This window comes from Lytechinus variegatus, chromosome 10 (genome assembly GCF_018143015.1).
Source record: "Lytechinus variegatus isolate NC3 chromosome 10, Lvar_3.0, whole genome shotgun sequence".
In the NCBI taxonomy this organism is placed as follows: domain Eukaryota; kingdom Metazoa; phylum Echinodermata; class Echinoidea; order Temnopleuroida; family Toxopneustidae; genus Lytechinus; species Lytechinus variegatus.
The window spans coordinates 22,256,594-22,278,583 of record NC_054749.1 but is presented as its reverse complement, the minus strand read 5'-3'; the positions used below and the strand labels follow the sequence as shown (position 1 = coordinate 22,278,583).

At 36.1% G+C, this 21,990-nt stretch overlaps 2 protein-coding genes across 2 annotated transcripts; both read right to left on the bottom strand.

The window, feature by feature from the left end:
• Positions 1-2,026: 2,026 nt before the first annotated feature.
• On the bottom strand, positions 2,027-9,642 carry LOC121422313 (baculoviral IAP repeat-containing protein 5-like). Its single transcript, XM_041617267.1, has 4 exons — positions 9,422-9,642; positions 5,715-5,824; positions 4,068-4,185; positions 2,027-2,630 (listed from the first exon to the last, which is right to left on the bottom strand). The coding sequence occupies exons 1-4, from the start codon at positions 9,560-9,562 to the stop codon at positions 2,550-2,552; spliced, it is 450 nt and encodes a 149-aa protein (XP_041473201.1). The 5' UTR covers positions 9,563-9,642; the 3' UTR covers positions 2,027-2,549.
• Positions 9,643-15,984: 6,342 nt separating this feature from the next.
• LOC121422479 (RNA demethylase ALKBH5-like) lies at positions 15,985-20,915 on the bottom strand. The gene is made up of 4 exons (XM_041617553.1): positions 20,330-20,915; positions 18,718-18,934; positions 17,568-17,648; positions 15,985-16,991 (listed from the first exon to the last, which is right to left on the bottom strand). Exons 1-4 carry the CDS (start codon positions 20,829-20,831, stop codon positions 16,448-16,450), a joined length of 1,344 nt encoding a protein of 447 aa, XP_041473487.1. The 5' UTR covers positions 20,832-20,915; the 3' UTR covers positions 15,985-16,447.
• Positions 20,916-21,990: the final 1,075 nt, after the last annotated feature.

Below are 21,990 nucleotides of genomic sequence, written 5' to 3'. Positions count from 1 at the left end.
TAAATCACCACGTGGCTTCAATCAATGGGCAAGGATTTGATTGCTTGTTTACTACATTTCGAACGAGCATGATCTGAGCGAAATCCATGGTCGTCATCATGAAGTTGACGTGTCAGGAATGGCTTGCACATGCTCAGTGTCTTCCAATCATGTGCTCGACTGACTTTGTATACCATCAACACAAAGCAGACTATTATGACGTACTTTCGTCGCAGTCCGCTAGTCGACGCGCAAATCGAAAACTCCCTATTGCTGCAACATGAGAGATGTGACTCTTCACAATCCAAACTATTCATAATCTGTGCCTTTACTCTTAAACATTCTGATCATATTTATACATGTACCATGATGGTGAATACATCCAAGAATCAACAAATCTATCCGAAATGTAAATTGTACATTTCTCAAAGCCATTGAATTTGTACAAAATTTATACATGTATATATAGATATATATATAAAATATGTTTATGTTTGTGACTGTACAATAGAGTGGAAATAATAACAAGTCAAAAGCGAGTCCTAGGTGCATTTATTAACTTGTCTGTGAATAACCATATGATGTAAGTATTGGTATGTTGTCAAGATTTGAAACTTGAAAGAAGCTTAGAAATAATGTTAAAAATATACACTGTACAATAATAATAATCATTTCAAATAACATACATTCTATATCCTGTTTCATATGCATGTACATGTGAAAGATTCAATCAATTACCCCCCCCTATCATTTAAAATTACATAATTCCAAGACACATAACATATCAGTATATACACGTAAAATATACAAATAATTACCTCCCCCCACACACACACAAACCTCCCAGTTATAAAAACAAGTGTCAAGTTATTACAAATCAGTTTACAATCAGATGACAGGAAAACAATATTCTAAATGAAATACAGTTGATTGCTAGGAACTCGATAAAACAAATCTATTTTTTGATCTCTTGCTCTTTAATACTCCACGTATAGTCAGAGACAGATTTTAAAGGCCACCGCACACCTTACGAGTGTTCGCGATCCGATTTTAGAACAAATCGCATTTTGCTCATTTTCTGAAAATGTGAATGGAACATATCATTTTATTTGAGGTTAAAATTAATTGAAAGAATACTAATAGAACCATTTTGAAAGATTGCAAGCCTTTATTTTGGAGTAAAGGCCAAATTAGTTTCAAATTGTAGCCAATCTTACGACTGCTATGACGTCATTACGACTAGATATTAAAATTGCTTTTATTCTAAGAAGAATGATTGCATAGTCACAGATTTGAACATAGGTATTCGTATGATGATTTAGAACATTATACAGTAAGATATTCCAAGTCTCAATATTACATTTTATTCTGAAATCGGGTCGCAGACCAATCGCAAGGTGTGCGGTCGCCATAAGTCATTCTATCTTGAGATTTCTTTGGAAGTAGATTACAATTTGCTGAAGTCCACCAAACTTTTGGAGATGTGAGAGAAATCCATGTAATCTAACTACATCTTTGGTACTTGACCAATTAAGGTGTACCATCTATTCAAATCACAGAGATTCTTTTGCTTGATTTGGCAAAGAATCCGAGAGATTCAGCTTCACCATGAAAGCTCATGTTTTATACAGAAAGTGTTTGAAAAATCTATTCAAGTTTTCCTGTAAAGTTTGTTTGCAAAATCAGAAATATGAACATTATACTTTGAATAAAGTAAAAAAAAACATAAAACAGTGTGAAGTGGCTCATCTTGGGTATAATATTCCTTTGATTTGAATGTGGTCAACTGTTATGCACCTCTGATCAGCGTTGTCCATTTCCAAAATTCAAATTGCATGTTCTTTGGTGAGATATATGAAAAATTATTTTTTTATAGAAGAATCTTTAGGGCCTTGGGGGGGGATGATTTACAAATGTATCACATTGCTTTGGGGTATTTTATTGTTTGGTATCTCAGTCAGTTACTTATATCAATTATTAAAATTAAAATGTTTCAGTCAAAAATATTTCATTCTCTAAAATTTTACGTCATTTCTTGGTCTCCCCCAATTCTTAAAAGTGTCATTATTTCTCATATCATGAGTATTCTAATTAGGTGATTGGTCAGTTGATGCTTATGTGACAAAAAAATATATGTCCACTATATTTTGTGTAAAAAACTTTATGGGGCTAAAGCTGAACCTTGGGCACAGCAAACAGCGAGTTGTCTCTAGTTAAGTTGGAAAACCCTTACCCCCTGCGGTGTAGTGGCGCAGAGACTGATAGATTCTGCAGTGGCTGAGTGAATTTGGTTCAGAATGGGGAAACAGACAAACGGGACAAGATTTATTGTTCAAATAGGGATATAAAACAAATACACAGGTGTTTCTTTTGAAAAATGGGAATTATTCATCCTCTGTTGGATTGACAATATTATTACATTTTCTTGGAAAATAAAAATAGTACTTGCATGCCAGTCCAACCTCACATGAATTATTCCCACTATACTTTCTCAGAGCCTGGTACACATGTATTTGTGTAATATGAAGCAAAACGTTCACTTTGAAATGTAAAGGAGCCTTTGGTGCATTTCATTTTAGCAGTTCCATCTGTTTCCGGACTTCTGCAGCTTGTTTCTGGAATTCTTTTGTCTTTGTCTCTAGCAGACGTTTCTGTGGAAAAAGTAAATGCAAATCATACATGACATTTAATTACTAGTACCTGGTGGGTGTTTCATAAAGCTGTTCATAAGTTAAGAGCGACTGGTGATCCTTTCTTGTAGTAAATGGTATATTGAATTGGCGATGGTTTAGCGCATAAGAAGGGTTCACCAGTCGTTCTTAAAGTCGCTCTTAACTTACAAACAGCTTTATGAAACGGCCCCCGGGTATACATGTAATAGTGACTCTACATACAAAAAAGTAACAAAGTATGCGTCAAGATCAGACAGCTTACCAGTACTCTAAACAGCGTCAGAAATACATGAGAGTGCCCAGGTGATTTTACCCTCATAACAGCCCAATTGCCCCAAAATTCCCCCCCAAAATGCATGCTTTGGGGCGACCATTCATTCTACAGTCGCCCAAAGATCTGTTCCAAACAAAGTTCAAGATTATTACTTTATACCCTAAAAAGTAGACCTTCAAATGAAAGAAATAGCCCAAAATTCTGCAATAGCCCCAATGTGGAAAAGAAAAAAAGCATCTAAAAAATAAAACTTATTTCCTACCCTAATTCGAAATGACCTATAGTACAAAATACAATTCAATGCAATTCAACAGTATAACTTTGCAATCAATAAAAGGGAAACATCTTATAAATTTTGAAACAAACCTACATGTGCAAGGCATTATTTGTACATTATCTGTATACATCAACAACAATATCGAGAAGAGGAACTATACTTTTCATAGATGACACATGCTTTCAATTAATACAAAATTCTGATACTTTTTGTTTGATTTATTTATTTTGTTGGAATCAATTGCAACTCCCTGTGCGTAAGTGAGTGAAGCAACAGAAGTCAGACATTCAATCATAAAAAAAGGTTCACGAAAGAAGTCCTACTCAATGAAATACTAAGATTTGTACAGCAACTGACCAAACAAAATTGGCAGGTCGGTAAAAATTACAGGTGCACGTTTCTTCTTTTTTAAATTCAATATGTAATACATTGGATTTTATGACAGGCTGTGAATCTTTGATTTCTAGGATGGTCAATCTTCTCCATTTACAGTGTTGTTACACATTACTTGTTGTTGGAGCGGTAGGGAAAAAGGGTCAAATTTCGATCACAAAATTGGGGAAAAAAATCGAAAAAAAAGAAAAAAACAATTAAAATCGAAAATGGTGAACGGTAGCGAGCAGTGATGATTTTTTCTCTCCGCTCCACAACCGCTCCAACAACGCTCGGGCGGTGTGACCAGGCCTTTATATATAATTTCTTATTCAATCATATGACATGACAACTGCCTTTGGAGTTTAAAAAAATCCTTTTAACCAATCAGATATCATAGAAAGATTATCTCTATTAACTATGAAAAAACAGCACAGGATAATTCAGTACTCTACCAACTTCCCCCTCCCCCTCTAAAATATTGTTTTCTTACCATTTTTGCTTGTTGGCGTTCTGATATGCTCTTAACAAAGTCAGCAACGGTGTACTCTTCTTCTGGTTTCCAGTGCTTCAGAAAATTACACTTGGGTGCATGCTTTCGATGCTCACTCCTTCAACAGAAAGGAGAAAAATACATGGTTACAATACACAGAGTAAATGGTATATAATAAATATGTTCAATGTAAAGGGGATAATGGAAATACGTTTTTTATAGCGTTTAATACATCGGAACGAGGTATCTAATAAAGCGCTTTACAGATATGTTATTACTAATTAGTTATTACCCAGGTCATCGGATTCTGGCATACCTGCATACAATGTATGCCACTTCTTCACTCCCTGGGGAGCATTCCAACAAGAGTTTCAAGACTCAATTTCAAGGCATTTTTTTTACTACATAGGCTTTCGCATCCTACCAGGTACCCATTTAACACCTGGGATGAGAGTGGCAAATTGTGGATTGACGCCTTGCCAAAGGAAACAAGGCCATGGTGGGATTCGAACACACGACCCTCTGAATACAAGGTGATAGAACCGCTACACCTCGACCCTTCCACATCCCTTCATTCAATTCTCACTAAGAACACACATTTTAATTTACTAATATTATTAGTCTAATAATACACCCTTCAATTTCTTCACTATCCACGATTTACAGTGGAAAATCTTCTATGTAAACCACCTTTGAGCGATATCAGTTGAAGATAATCCTGTATATGAAATGGGTCACACAAAAGGTTTCTGATTGCTCACATCCACTCTCCTCAAACCAAATGCGTAATTTGTTATATGGCCACAAGCCCACAACCGGTGGATATACCAATAATATCTGTACTTTTGGGGGGTATATGTTTATATGCTAAAGTGAGCAGGAAGTATAAAGTCACCATAGTTATGACATTTTATGTGAATTTATGTGCCACCTGGGGCCCATTGCATAAAACTTTTTACCTGAATAAACTCAGGTTGTTTTTGCCCTGTGTTAAAGTCAATGGCAGAAATCAGACTAACCTTAGTTTTCATTTTTTACCAGTTTTCTCAGGTAAAAAGTTTTATGCAACAGGCCCCTGATTGCATATATTTTCAGGAGCCCTGCCTTTGTGATGTAACAATAACTGCAAGTTACTGCATGATGGATGCTACAACCTAAATGATTGGTTAGATTCCTTATATCTTTAACCATCTCATAGTGCATGCTTTACATTGTAAACTAACTCAAACATGTGCATTCATAGATAGGTAATTCCATTGGGTTGGGGCCAAAAATTACAAGATGCAGATATTTCACAGTGAAATCTGAAGAAGAAGATCAATTCAGATGTGGCTTAGTTTTGATGTGTAATGTGTATATGTGAGAAAGACCTCCTACCATCCACACATGTAGCAATTCATGTTTGATGTTGAAAATTTTCCTTGATTTCTTGCAACTAGTTCAAATTTATATTTTATGATATCATATTCATGTATATTCGTATATCATTGCTAATAGACTCTTGGGTCAGTAATTGTAATACCTCGAGATGTTTCATTAGTAAACCTTAGTGGGACTCCAATTTTTTTCCTGAAGTGATTACTTTTGACGATTTATTCAACTTGAGAGCACTATAGTTTATATAATACATGCATAACTAAAACTTACATTGGATCATCATCTGGTTCCCAACCATCAAGCTCCTTTTGACACATAAAACATCTGACAGCATCTGGTTCTTGCTCACTAGGTATGTGATAGAATCCTGCTTCAGCAAGCTAGAAAGAAAGAAAAATAATATCACAAATGTCTGAGAATGCAAGACCAGTTACATCACATGCTGATATAAAATTTCCTCTGGTTAAATACAAGGCCTGTTTCATATGCTAACTTTGTGATTAAAAACCAGCCAACTGTAATAATTTCTGAAGGTTTCCATGGCGAAGAAGAATAGTGTAGTAGGTTTCATGGTACACCAGTTATCTTTCTTGGGCAAGTGTTGGTCCTGAAAAGGACCACCCAATCTTGACGTTTCGACAAGTGTGTTCTTGTCGTCAACTGTTCTGAATAATGATTTTATCAGGATCACTGAACTTTCAAAATGACTAAAAATCAGGAGGATGTTACGATTTCTGAACTTTCAAGTGAGAACAAAAAAAATGTGGGAAAAATCACCACAGACCCATTCATGCCCCCCCCCACCGCCTGTCCTCAATATATCTGAAATAGTACAGTACTTATGGGTTAAAATTTCTAAAATGAGCTTCAAGCTTCAGGGTATACTGCCTTTTTGACCCCCGCATGGGGCTATGCTCCTGGATTGCACTGGGGCTTAGTAAACCCCTTATAGACCCCAGGCCATTGGTTTATTATGTAATATAAATCAAATTGTATACCCCAGTTCATGTAATTTTAAATGGTTCATGGCTGCAAATATTCTTTCAGGGGTGGGTGTGAAATAATTTGTCTGTTGATATACTGAAGGTACAGTACATGTATAATAAATCCATTTTCAATTTTTTGAGAAAATGACATTTAAATATTTAAATCATTGGTTAAATTCATGATACATGTACATGGGAAGATGCTCGCATATGATGTCACAAATCAAAAAATGAAAATTCTAATAACTTTTGGAATCTTTTATGAATTTTCCTGAAACATTCACCAATATTTTCCTTTTATTTCTGCTATTTTTACAATAGCCTTTTGTCAGGGTGAACTTCCCCTTTAAGGTGAAAAATTATTCACAAATATTATATTCTTTGAAGGCTTTTATTAATATTACTAATAATTGTCCAATTATAATTTTATACTAACTGCGTGCATATACTCAACGGCACTTTCTGTTATCATGTTATACCGCGGCCATGGCTGAGCCGCCATATTGGCGCTAAAGCATCAATAATACATCTTACCAGGTACCCATTCACCTCACCAGGGTCGAGTGCAGCACGTACATGAGCACCAGGTGGGTAAAGTTCTTGCTGAAGGAAAACATGTCATGACCGGGATTTGAACCCACCTTCCTCTGATTGAAAGACGAGAGTCGTAACCCTTTGGAAACTTGGATCCGTCCTTGCTTACTATTCGTGGGATCAAATCCTAGCCATGTCGTGTTTTCCTCCAGCAAGAAATCTATCCACAACGTGCTGCACTCGATCCAGGTGAGGTGAATGGGTAGTTGGGTACCCGGCAGGATTAATTCCTTGCATGCACTGAGCGCCGGTGATGGTAGCTCGAGCTAAAGCCGGGGTAATAATAGCAAGCGTTTTGTATCTTCAGGCAAAAAGCGCTACACGTACATAAATCCAGCTATTATTATTATTATATGGTGCCTCAGCTACAGCTGCTAGCTGTGGGTAATAATGATACATGTACATATATATACCAACTGTCACTGCACTCTAATGACCATATTATTTTATCATTACTATTATCATAAAACAACATTCATAGTAAGTTTATTGGCCATGCCCTTTGATAGTGATCATGGGACTCGAAACTGGTGCAAAATGATAAGTGATATGGATAACTTGAATACTAGTAATGTGACTCAAAGTCAATGATAGATCCATTCACTTGTTTGAAAGTTATAACCTACACATGTATACAGAACCAAAAGGTCTGTAGTGAGTTATTGTATTAGCGACCAGCCTTGTATTACCGAACGCACGCATCATACATGTATATACATGTAATCAGATATAATTTCATACACTCAAACTTTGCAACATCCTTCCAAAGGGCAAGGGAACTTGAGTTAAATTGAAAGATTAAATGGTCAAGAACACACTCTCAAATTCGTTGTATTCCCCCCCAAAAAAAATATGGTAAATGATAAAGATAGCTCATCAGTGGGGGCAGCGCCAGTTAACGATGAAACACACATTATTAGTTTTTATGATACCATTTCAAGAATTAAATGGCCAAAATATTGTATGCAAAGTCAAAGAGGGGTGCGCGATCAGAAGCTGATTTTGTAAAAAAGAAAATGAATTCAGCAAAAGTTTAACATCTTTATATTCTGCAGATCTAGGTATGTGTATTTGTTAGACCTAAAAGAACTATAAAGTATAGATTAGTATGGGATTTTTATGAGAATATTGTGTGGTCTTGGGCACTCATTCAATGAACAAGGTTATGATATTTATAACCTTGTTCTCTGTTTCTAGATCTACTCTCTGTGTGGGGAAATACTGTAAAGTTGGCAATGTTGGAAGTAAGTACATGTAAGAAGTAGTAAGTAGATCTATGATGGGGTGGCCATAATTTGTTTACATTTTAAAAATTATCATAAAGTTGATTCTCAATAAAAAATTTCTCACAGTTCACACAAAATAAATTAAAATCATAAATACAAGACGGAAGGCAAGATCCCAAAGTCAAAATGTTTGCTTGACGGAATAATAATGTACATGTAGGTCAAGGGTTTTGCTCGTACTGCAATCTCAAAATTCCTGGTCAATCGACTAGTGTGCCAGGCCCTCTCCTGAAAAAGTGCCATAAAGAAAGTGTGACCTTATGATTTGCGCATGATCGTTTTGCAAAGATTGCCTTTTGAAAAGAAATCAAGCAGACAAAGGTAAGATAATATATCAGATCTATGGAGATTTAAATGCTATAAACTCGAATGGTATCGTGCCTCTTGGTATCACATTTTACTTATTTGTTTGGAGACCCCTGCTTGCAAACTGGCGATTTCTTTATAAAAATGCTTGTCGAAAAGATCAGATTTTCTCGGAGCAGGAGCAAAAGCTAACAAAATTCGCAGTTTTTTGCCATTATTTTCACAATTTGAGAGACTTAACCTTCAATGCCATGGCCATGCATACCGAGTAATTTTGGGTCACTTTTTCTGTTGTGTTGGCCGTTGGTGATGCAAGTTTTTCAAGATATTATTATTATTATTAATTAGATAGTCTATTGGACTGTGCGCAAAATTAGGTAACATGCGAATTAAGGTCACACTACCCAGGCCTGACAATACCATATATGTTTGGCTTATTTTCTCTTGTTCTGCTTGGGCTTCAAGCTTGGCCTTGGGGAATTGGGGCCTGGGAAGTGGGAACAAATGGCAAAAAATTCCTGATTTTATTACACTGTCAAGTGTCAGATTTCATTACCAAAATTACAGCTTTTCATCATACTAAACATGAAAGTAAATGTCAGAAATGTTAATAAATCCCCAGAAATGATGGTTATTCCTAATAATTAGGCTAGCCGACTGAATGTCACTGACCCTAACATCTGTAAAGTTTCTACACCGGAGCAGCTCCTCTGCGGCCGCGCCTCAACTGCAAGCGGGAGAGCGCCGGCCTGCATACGGTAGAGAATTCGAGTCGTCCATATTAACATTTGCACTGGCTGCTTACCTTTTGTGGAACACATGAACAATCTTCTTGGAATGGCCAGTCTTTAAATGAATCCAAACGATTTACCTCGAAATGCATTGCAAATTCCTCCATTTCTGCTTCAGTGTCAACGTCAACATTTTCTTTATTTTCTCCTGCCATAGTGGTAAATACAATTTTAATTTGGGAATCAAAAAGGATGATCAATTTTCAAAGAAACCGCTACAACCTGTATACTTTTGACCGCAGAGGGCCAAAAATTGCGGGCTGCCCTCGCGAGCTCGCCGGATTGGATCGACCCATCGACCAATTTCAGGTCATAGAGACTTATACATCTCTATGTTTCAGGTAGAACCCCGGGTAGAACCCTCTCCTAAGTTTTTTCTCAGATATTTGTGAGTATCAAGTCACACCTTATCTGATACGATTACAGTGTCTTTGAATAATATCCCGGATAATATTACATGATGTGCATAATGTAGAAGAGTTTAAGTAATTTGTTCGAATTATTTTTACTTATTGTTACTTTGTGAGCTGTACTGTATGAATTCAATTTGAGAGAAAAACGATAAAACATCTTTAAAAAAAAATCATCAACCTCTGTGATCGACCTTCACCCTCACCTCCTATCAATGATATAGATCAGCTGCGCCTTCTGTTCTCCTAGTCCCCCAATCAACCTTTTCTCTACTTTCAGTTTTAAATGGGACTTGCCCCCATTGTTTATTTTCATCAACTGTTTTTTTTTCAAACATGAGTATCTTTATGTGATTTACATCGATTGTAATATTACAGAAATCAAAACCAAATTGCAATACATAGGCTCACCCATAACCCAGGGCCCCGAACCCCCAACATATAGTTAATACCACCACTCTCCCCGAGTATGCATACTGCCTGGCGGAGGACTTCGGGGCCTTAACGACTACAAGGTCCTGTGATATTAGTTACACCTAAAGCCTGTTGAAAACGGTTTGCAAATGATAATTCAATTTTCACTCTATTAACTCCGGGATTAACTCACTCCATACTAGGGGCGGATCGACTTTTCGGGGGGGGGGGGGGGGAGATTGATTTGTTAGAAAAGCAAAGCAAAAAAAAGTGTTTGCACTACCACTGATCAATATATTTTGTTGCAAAAGAAAACTGGATATGCTATCGCAATTTTACAATATATTGAGTAACTGATATTTTTTGTACTCCTTGGAAAAATTGGTTTCGATTCCGATCCCCTAAATACAGTCCATTGAATTCTTGAGAAACCCCAACCTTAGTTATATTGTTTACAGGGGCGGATCCAAAACAGAATGGTGACATTTGAAAGAAGTCTGACCAGGAATATAAGTTATGACTGTTCAAAATTGATACCACTAAAATTTTGTAAATATTGGCTATACCTGGCAAGTAGATGAATTGTGACAAGCAGTCAATAATTGCGTAAGGACAATTCCCCTATTTGTCATGACCGTGAATTGTCTGAAAATTATGATATTCTCGAAGTAAAAATTCTATTAGGGCAGTAATTAAAAAATAAAATATAGGTAACATCTATTAATAAATAGAAATAAAGTGTGATAGTTTTACCATTTTTTCAGGTGTATTGGGGCAAAAGGATTTTTCCTTCCTATACCCTACCTATGGTTATTACATATCTTTACAACTTAAGATTTAATAACTTTATTATTACATTATTGATTTTGTTCAGTCTTTCACTTGACTAGATTTCTTATGGTTTGGAAAAACATCTTTTGATTTCAGTTAGATTCCTATTAAACCATGTTAAGGGATCGTGACTTCGATATCTGTTTCATGAGGCCCTCTATCAGGTCTAAGGGGGAAAAACAGAGCTACCCCCCTTTGTCATAGCATGGTCAGAATATGAGGTCAGCGTGCACCTATCAAAGAGAAATATTTATTACACTTTAAAACATGCAGTTTAGAACGAAATTTAAACAAAATGAACAATACACGTCACAATTTAAACTAATAAAGACTTTCTTTAATGGTGTCTTTGAATAAAAGCTTTGCTTCAAAACTTCATAGCTTCTCAAACACATAATGACAAACATATTTCTTGCTTTGATGATAATATGAAAATATACAATGTGAAAATACAATTCAAAATGAACAAGAAACAGGCATCTAGAAATCTAAATCTTTAAGATTTAAATCTCATCTGATAAGCAATAACATTTTAATCTTTATATATCATGAAACACTTTCATACTTGCTTCATTCTCGTATTAAAACATATAAAACTCATCCATATGTCTATTGCTTTACATCAATATTCATATAACGTAAGTATAATTACTTATTCTATCATACCAAGCAGGCAAATCAGGTGAAAATAATCAACAGATGGCTTGTTCTATGTTGTGTGTTTGTTAAACAATTATCAATAATAAATGCGATCAATAATAAATTGCTCCTAGCAAATCAATTAGCAGACTTTCAGTAGCTTAATAACAGCAGCAGTCATCTTGTACTTTGCCATTGAAAATAAGCTTTTAGAAATATGGATACTGTGGTCTAGATACAAAATAGAATTGTGGTCTGTGCCGGGTCTGTGAGACCTAAGAATTGAGTTCAAGTTTATATGTTGAACTAGTGTTTCAAGTTGAGCTGGTACCAGTGCTGACAATAGTGAAACAGGGAAGTCTGAGAATACTCAAAGTCCCAAATATGCTCCTCTACATTTGCTTTCTTATTTTCCTCTCATTTAAATTAGAAGAATATTAAGTGACATGTTTACATATCCAATTTGCATGCATAACTGCCAGATCAAATTTATATTACACATCTTAATAGCTTGAAGGGTTTAAATTCCATATTATCAGTATCAGACATATTATAAGCAAGGGTAAGCTTATTCTAATTTTCTATTCTTTATCGATGCACACTATTCTATTTCTATAGAGGACTATATAGCAGTAAAAGTGTTTATTTGATGAGTATGAAACCACAAGTGGAATGCCTCTGGCCGTCTCACCTGCATCACGCGGTTCAATATAGCAGCAGTGCTGACTTTGAATACTACTCTAACTCGCACAAGATGTTCAGTGATACATGGTTACTCTTATGTCCACTTTTTATGAACTAGACCAATAAACTTACAGAGATATGATGGTTATTCACCAAAAAAACCCAACATGGCCAAAGTTCATTGACCTTACATGACCTTTGACCTTGATCATGTGACCTGAAACTCAAACAGGATATTCAGTGATACTTGATTACTCTTATGTACAAGTTTCATGAATCAGATCCATAAACTTTCAAAGTTATGATGGTAATTCAACAGATACACCCAATTCGGCCAAAGTTCATTGACCTTTGACCTTGGTCATGTGACCTGAAACGTGCACAGGATGTTCAGTGATACTTGATTACTCTAATGTCCAAGTTTAATGAACTAGACCAATAAACTATCAAAGTTATGATGGTAATTCAACAGATACCCCCGATTCGGCCAAAGTTCATTGACCCTAAATGACCTTTGACCTTAATCATGAGACCTGAAACTTGCACAAAATTTTCAGTGATGCTTGATTACTATTATGTCCAAGTTTCATGAATCAGATCCATAAACTTTCAAAGTTATGATGGGAATTCAACAGATATCCCCAATTCGGCCAAAGTTCATTGACCCTAAATGACCTTTGACCTTGGTCATGTGACGTGAAACTCATGCAGGATGTTCAGTGATACTTGATTAACCTTATGTCCAAGTTTCATGAACTAGGTCCATATATTTTCTAAGTTATGATGACATTTCAAAAACTTAACCACAGGTTAAGATTTCGATGTTGATTCCTCCAACATGGTCTAAGTTCATTGACCCTAAATGACCTTTGACCTTGGTCATGTGACATGAAACTCTAATAGGATGTTCAGTAATACTTGATTAACCTTATGGCCAAGTTTCATGAACTAGGTCCATATACTTTCTAAGTTATGATGTCATTTCAAAAACTTAACCTCAGGTTAAGATTTGATGTTGACGCCGCCGCCGCCGTCGCCGCCGTCGGAAAAGCGGCGCCTATAGTCTCACTTTGCTTCGCAGGTGAGACAAAAAACCAACTAATTCCTCTCCTAAACCACTACAATAGCCATTTAAAGCCAAACTTATGTAGTCCAAAGAGCAATAATCAAAGAAAAGAGCTAAAAACAAACCAGGAAATCTGCTTTCTATAAGCATAATCTAGTAAGATCTGTGATATTTCAAGTTAAGTGGATTATGGAAAACTTGCTAAAAAATGATTATGCTGAGAATCACAATAAAGAGACAATAATGCTCATACCTTAGAAATAACAATAAGTTCATAGCCCATTACATAGATTGGTGCACAGGTACATGCATGAAAAGATTATAAAGGACCATAGGCATATGAAGGCATTGTAAATGCGTGATATTACATAGATTACAATTATTCACACATTAAAAATCTTTTTTTTTTACAACTTGATGAAACTTTTCTCCAGTCTCTAGATGGTCTACATATAAACAAACAAGAAGTCATCAGACATCTTGCTTATTCAGATGATTATTGTAAAATAGACTATACCTTTTCTGCAAGTGTTGATCTTTGAATATCATAAGCAGTTAAATACAAAGTTTGCATTAATTACAAAATTAGCATACATGTGAAATTTCAATGAGTACAATATTTAGTTTTCTTCAAAAAGTGAGATACAGTCCTATAGCTGAATGAATAATTATGGTTCACTGCAGGCCATTATGTTTCATGCATGTAAAATTGTATTTCTACCATGAAGGCGCTTACACTGTACAATGCACGCAGGAAGACTAGAGAATATTCTGTTAATCCACAAACAAAAATCAATGACATTAAATACTCTTGAAAGAAGTTATCACAGGTCAAAGAAAGTATTGTGGAACAAAATGTGTATACACTGTACCTGGATGGCAAAAGTGATATATCAATTACCCCAAACTGAGCTACATTACTGTACAATGATACACCATTTTGATTTAAATATTGAATGAACAAGCAATGAAGTATGAAGTTAGGTATGGTATTTGAATAAAAAATCTGCAGGCCTACCATAAACCTGGTTTCACAAGTAGTTCCATCAAAAAAGAGGTTTATCAACTCGATCTTCAAATGGATTACACTCCTCAATGTCCTTGAAATAATTTAAAGAGCGAAGCAAGGTTACTGATATAAGCTGTAAGACAAAAATGCCTAAAAGAATATTCAACATGCCACACAATGAAAGTATCTTTTTGCTGTTGTTTAGATGTTAGCAAAATAATAGATAAAACAATTCTTGGTAAAGGTTCCTTCGTTGGTAAATGTTCCACACAATACACATTTATTTCAGATGTTATAAATATGGGTTAGATTTTAAAAAAAGAAGAAAAATATACTTCAGACGAAAAGAAATGATTCAATAACTAACTTCCTTTCAAGAGATCTAGTTCATTCCATCTTGATCTATCTGATGAGTGAGTTACATCCTACTTTTCTAGAATTTGTTCATATTTGATGAAAAACAATAAAGCAATATTAACTGGCCTCGGGGAAATATGATATATCGCCCTAGGTAGATTTATATAAATTTAGTGAGGGCGATATATGTTCTTTTGCCCCCAGACCAGTCAATATTGCTATTATTAACCAAATAAGATATCTAAAGCAAAAATCATCAAAATTCAGATATTTTAAAATTTAAAAATAGGAATCTATTTTTGTCATGTTGAGCAGACTGGGCCTCTTAACTTTACCATTGTGATATAATTGAAACGACGCGTCCCTGGCCTGGGGACGCAGTATCCAGTGTTGTCTCAACTTAACATTGTGACGCATAGCACTGCACAATTCAACGATGCGTACAAAAATGCATAGAATACGTGGATGTTAGCTCTGCCTTATTGCCCGCTTCATTTCCACGCATTTTCTCATTGACTTTCCTGAGCAGGCAATAAATATGTCCGTGGTGAAACAAGTGGAAAGTTATTGACTGACCACTTGATCACAGTCTTATGCAGGCAACAATGTATTAAAGTTGCCCTGCTCAGATGTCAGATACGGTTAATACTAATATATATTTCATATACATGTATGTAAAGTGTTAAAAACAGGTTGCATCTTCCACACTAAATTTATCGTGTAAATACATACATTAAAAAAACTCACTCATTTGAGGTGTCAGTTTAGTGTTTATCCTGGTATATTTCACAAGAACCCAGTGTGGGATATGGCCTCTTTCTAATACATTACAAACACAAATATCAATACGAATATCAGTGAATTACATGATTGTCAATTTGAAGGTGAAGAAATATAAAATCTCCATTGACTATAAACATAACAGTGACAAATATTATACTTAAAATATCAAAATTAAACTCAAAGAAATCTGTCTGGGGTCACAGACAATATCCAAAGGTCTGAATACCAATTCATATTCTTAAGCATCTATTCTAATGCATGCTCCCGATTCATTTCTTAATTTCCTTTTCAATGGTGTTCATTGTCTGGAAAAAATGAAGGCTGGACTGTATTGTCAGTGGATCCTACGATTCTACAAGATAAAATTTAAACTACATGTATGAAGCCATGACAGAGCACTATATCTCATGAATATCTAATGGTCATTTAAAAACAATATTATTCAAAACCAAAAGAATGGAAAGAAGTCCTTTGTAAATGAATATGAGTTTCCTTTGTTCGTGTATGGCAAATTAAATAACAAGTTCCAATACCACTGATCATTTGTAAATTTTATAGATTCCTCTTTGTGGAGATCTGAATGTAGGTGGTACAGTTTGCTTTGGTTGTCCATTCATACATTGGAAATAAATGAATTATGGAAAACAACTAGCCTTTCTCGTGTCAATAGCCCATACTTTTAGATACATGCAGTATTTAAATATGAATAGAAATCTGTCCTTTCTCAGATAATGCACAGTACCAACTTGTTAAACAGGAAATAAAACTCAGATAGGTACTTTGAACATCACATTAAACTCTTGCTTGACTGGGGTTAGTTCAATTCCATTTTCAATAATCTTTGAATTCAAACAATGGGTGGATGTCTGTTGATCTTTACTTTCTTGTTGCCATGGTGATGTCCGATGCTAGCATCCCTATCATCCTCATCTCTCTCTTCTGCTGGTCTCTTTCGAGGCCTACTATGTCCATTTTTGTTTTTGTCATTCCTTTGGCTGTGACTTGCCTCATCCCCCTGTGACCGCCTCAAGGATGAGCCTTTCCTTGGAGACCTCCTGGACGCACCCTTTCTCTTCTCATCATCATCTTCCAGCCAGCTGGGATGACTTTCAACCCCATTTGAGGGTGCTGCTCCATCTCCGGTTCCAACCACTGCTATCGAGGACTTAACCTTACCCTTGATCTCATCCGCATCCTCCTTCCCATGGTTGCTATGGTGATGGTGGTGGTGATGATGCCGATGATGCCGTGAATGAGATGAGGATGCCCTTTCATCCTTTTTATCATGTTTTTCATGTCCATGTTTTTTAGCATCATTGCTGGATGATGATGATATAGGTTTGGGAGAGGATAAGCTAACAGGCTCCAGTCTCGGAGCTTCTGGAAAAACTCTGCATGATTTTGAATAAAAAGGAAAGAACAAGAACAAATCAAACCAAAGCAAGAAGGATTATTGTCAACTGTCTTCCAATCTATAAGTGAACTACCCCAAGGAACTATACAGATAGGAAACAGAAAAGACTGATACTCAGCAAAGGGACAATGATTTGCATCAGGACACATAAGAGTGTTCAATCCAGTAGCTAGGCAAAGACTGAATCTCATTGCAATGTCCCAATGATATTTACGAAGGTAATTGACCTTTGCTACAAGTTCAACTTCCATTGACTTGTGAACAAACTTCATATTTGTACAATATTACAAAAGAAATTAATGATAATTGCCTCTGGAAAAGAAAACTTCAACTTCAATTTTTATTCTTACTTCTATTTATCCAATTTCAACATCACATCCTAAGTTTGAAGGTTTTTTTGTTTAAGTATAATTGTATCATTTTACTTTTGAGGTATGATTGATTTACATAAATAACTTGAACTGAAATGACAGAGAAATATACAATAAAATAACAGGTGATTGTTAACATCTAATAATAACTTCATCAACTGATATCAACTTGATTTGCTTACCGTCTGAGAATGATAACAGCCCTCCTTGATGTGACATCTTGTGGTCTGATACAATGGGTGACTTCATCGGCAGCATATCCACTGCAGAAATATATGATAGATCATTCTCTTAATTCTTACATCATGCAGCATGTAAGGGACTGAGAGTTGAGCCCTTTGACACTTTTCTTAAGTACCCACTCATTTTCATGTTCAGGAAATAATATCTAGATAAAGTTTATTTTTGCTTCATAGTTCAAAATTTTTATGAACAAATTATTCTTATTTGGAACCTCTTCTTCCATACTAGACAGCTTATAGCTCAATACCTGATTTACAGTGAATGCATACCATGAATGTGTAATTCTAACAAAAAAAGATCCCCTAGATTAAGTTATATCAGATATCAGAATCCTGAATCTAAAAGAAACTTTCACATTCATATACATTTTAGATTTTAATGGCTGCTCTTCCATGATGCATCAATTAAGAATGACAGGAAAAATGAATTATTTTGAACTGAAGAACAATGTTACTGCGTTGTCTTTTAATAGATTAGGTCGCTTCAACTTGCTGATGAGAATCTGAAGGCTCAAAGACCACTGTCAGTTAACTATCTGTAGACAAAATTTATGTGTATTTTATCCGGACTAAACATGAATCTTTACCCACCTCTACGGATTGCTGGGCTACATGTGCCTCTTACTTAGTTAATATTAATTACAAAAAGTTAAAGTATTGAATTTCCTTCAGCAAGAAATTTATCCACATTGTGCTGCACTCAACCCAGGTGAGGTGAATGGGTACCCGGTAGGAAGAAATTCCTGGAATGCTCGAGCGCCAGATCAAGGTAGCCGTGCTAAAGCCGGGGTAATAATAGCAGGGCCCGCTGGGAGAACAGTTTTTGGAACTGAAGTGGCTACCCTGGGTAAATATGCCGCTATTATTATTATTAATTAATTCTTTGAAAATTTACTGCAGTACCATTGTTCTCATTCTCATAACATGCTTCTTCTTTTTGGGGGAAGGGGGGGGATTTCAATGAAGGATTGAAACAAATTCTACCTGGTGAATGACAAATGGCAATCCATAATAATGTGGTCAAATTTATCCTACACCTGCAGTCAACTATAAAATTATTGCAATGAGAAAACAAATCGAAGAGACTAACCTGAGAGTCATAACACATCCTCTGGGCAGGGGGATGCAGGCCTTGGGTTTAGACACCCTGATCGGCCTGAAGGAGAACTTGCAGCCAAAACTTAGGGCACAGTCACTGAGGAACGACACCGAGATGATAGGCCTGTCAAAGATGTGGATTGGATCAACATGAGAGACGATGCAACCTCCTGGCTGGTAGTCGTTGATGACAGCACTGTTGATGAATCCTACACCAGAGAAGTGAAATTAGAAATTACAAAATCATCACGAGCCTTGTGAAGTCTGTACTATATTTCAAGTTCTTTGATAACATACAATGAGGTCATGAGGGCATTTACATTCTAAATCTGTTTGAGTTGTTCTTCATATGCAATTCTTAACACATGTGAAAAAGGTTAATTTGTTTCCATACTGTTATGAGGTTGACACCAAGCTCATACTCAAATACACAATAGGATTATACATTGTGGATATACATGTATGTACAAATAGTGAAAATGAAATGCCATCAAAATTGTGAAATATCAGGGGTAAAAGAGTTATATCTTAATAGCCTGGAATCTGTTAATAAATATGGATACATTTCATTGTTAATGTAAATAAAACATCTTAAGACCAATTGTGAAAGGGATTTTCCCAGCTTTACATACCATGTGCAGAAGATCGAGATCATACAAAACACACATATAATAGCCAAAAGGTACAGATTTTTTTTAAATGTACAGTCTACAATAGTGGGATGAAAAGGCTTCAATCTACTTGAAAGGGGCACCATTTTTTTGTTTAATCTGAAATTGACTTCCCAAGGTTTTTTTCCAAGAAAATAACACATTTCTTTCAAACTTTTATGGGATATTTGGCAGACTTGACATATTATAGGGAACAGTAGGGTCTATGTTAGCTGAAAGATTTTGTGAAAAAAAGAGAAATTCAAGTTAAATCTTAACTCAAATTGTCAGGTGCACAGATTTGAGGAGTACCATCATACTATTACTTAGACCAAAAGCTTTGATCTCTGTTATATTGGTTGATCCCCTGAACTCCGTTGACTTCACTCACCAATTACAGAGACCAGTGGCCATATGTTTATGTATTAAGTTCGGACAGCTCGAGTTCGGATAAACCAGGGAAGTGGGAGTTGCACGACAGCCTATTTGTAAGTCACTGTTTTTCTCCTTTTGAGTTTATTTTTTTCCTGTTTTAGTGCATTTCGGGGCCAAAACAGAATAATAATCTTTGCTTTGGTCCAGTTTAATATTTTCATAAATTTTTATGAAAAAAAGATAACATTCAATGAGCCCCATTGGGCTGGGGGACTTGCAAATTGCATTGTTAAACCCCCAATGGTGGTTGCACGATCGCGAGCTGTCTTGTGTACGAGGAAAAAAAAGTTTAAAAACTCCTCGAAACAGACAGCTGCCTGTTCTAACTATTATTAAGACTAAGTACCTTAGAGTGAGTAACTAGACTACATGATCTATAGTACTAGTCTAGTCAATTTTTTGTAAAGACGTTTTTTGTTGCCATTTTAACTTAAATTATTTTTCTTCATGACTGATACACATCAAAAGTACATGTTCATTATGAAAAAAATATTTTTTTAAAAATCTAAGCATGCGCACCATGAGGAATCAATCCTGCTTCAACAACCTTGCTGATGACAAGGTCCTGGACCCACTGCGGTATGTCATCCACTTCACCTCGCGGGTACAATCGTTCCTGTCCCGGTCCCTTCTTGGTCAGCTGCGAGCCGTAAGTGTAGCCCTCTCCAAAAAAGTACTTGTTGCGAAGGGGAGCTCGATCGACTGTATGATCTCGGTAGAGTCCCTTCGCGGCGATGTCCACAACCTCGTTGATTTTGTCCTCGATCTCGCTGCATTCTTCTTCAGTGAAAAGTTGAATCTGAGACACACCGGAGTGAATCTTCTTCACTTCCTCCATTTCATCTTCGAATGATTTCGACTGCCACTGATGATGGTAGCGGTCACGTCGTCGTCTCTTTCGCCGCGATGTAAATGTAAAATCGGAGTCATCGCTGCTTGGCAGTCGACGATTCTGCTTGTGGTGACTCCGACGATGATGAGAGTCGAGCTTGAAACGCAAATCTGTCGACCCTGAAGCCATTTTCGTAAGATCTTTCACTCCGAGCTGAACTAAATGTCAACATACCGTAACCTCGATCGCGTGTGTAATTCCTGCGTGCACATAATTTATTTCCGTACGTATGATATGTACGAGATGATGTACTGAAATAACCTACTAGTAATTTCAGTAATTTTGATGTTACCGATTTAGTGATGCTAATTAAAAATAAAAATATTATCACTTTAATAATATGATAAATTGTAGTTTAAATTACATGATTGTAAATATTTATTTAATTATATTTACAAAAATTATTTGCTTATATTTTATTTTTTAAATGAAAAATAAGCTTAAATTATATTCATGTAAGCATTTGCAACTGACACTTGTTTAAGATGGCAACCTCAGCCGTAATATTTATTATTCAAACTATTCGCTATATTCAACGTCGGAATCGAATTCGGCCAAAACAAAACCAGCGAGCCAAACTTGAATTCGCTTGGGGTCCGGGGGAGGGGGGGAGCGGGAAGAAATAAAATCACATTCGATTATACCCTGCTTATGGGAATGGGGGAAGGGCGTGTGGGGGCGAAGTGTTCGAGTGGTTACGACTCTTGTCTCTCAATCGGAGAGACGTGGGTTCGAATCCCAGCCATCCTTGGAAGCGAAAAAAATTATACCAATTATAGTGTGCAGAGCTCTACCCAGGTGAGGTAACAGTACCAAGCAGGATTAATTCCCTGAAATGTACAAAGTGCCACATGGAAGGCTGCTTGTGCTAGGGCTGGGGTAATAAAATAAAAATGTGCCTCGGAGATTATTTCTTATTAGTCGATGGTGCAGTATATGATTAGGATTATTATTATTCAGTTTAGTATTATCATTATTATCATTATTATTATTATCATTATTATTTATCGTCCACTGGGGCTGGGGCCAGCCATATGTGAAAAACACAATGATGATAGGAATATTTATTTTTTTTACAATAGTCCGGGAGTTTACTGCCAGTGTGAGTGTGTGTGTGTGTGGGGGGGGGGGGTTAGTGGTGCCAAAGTCCCCTCATTCCCCTGCAGGGGCTTGGGGACGGTTTTTTCTATAGAGGGGTGAGGAAGTCTGGTTTGTTAACGATTACCCCCCCCCCGCGCCACCAAAAAAACAACCTAAAACCCTAAAAATCTCTCCAAAATGAACGGGA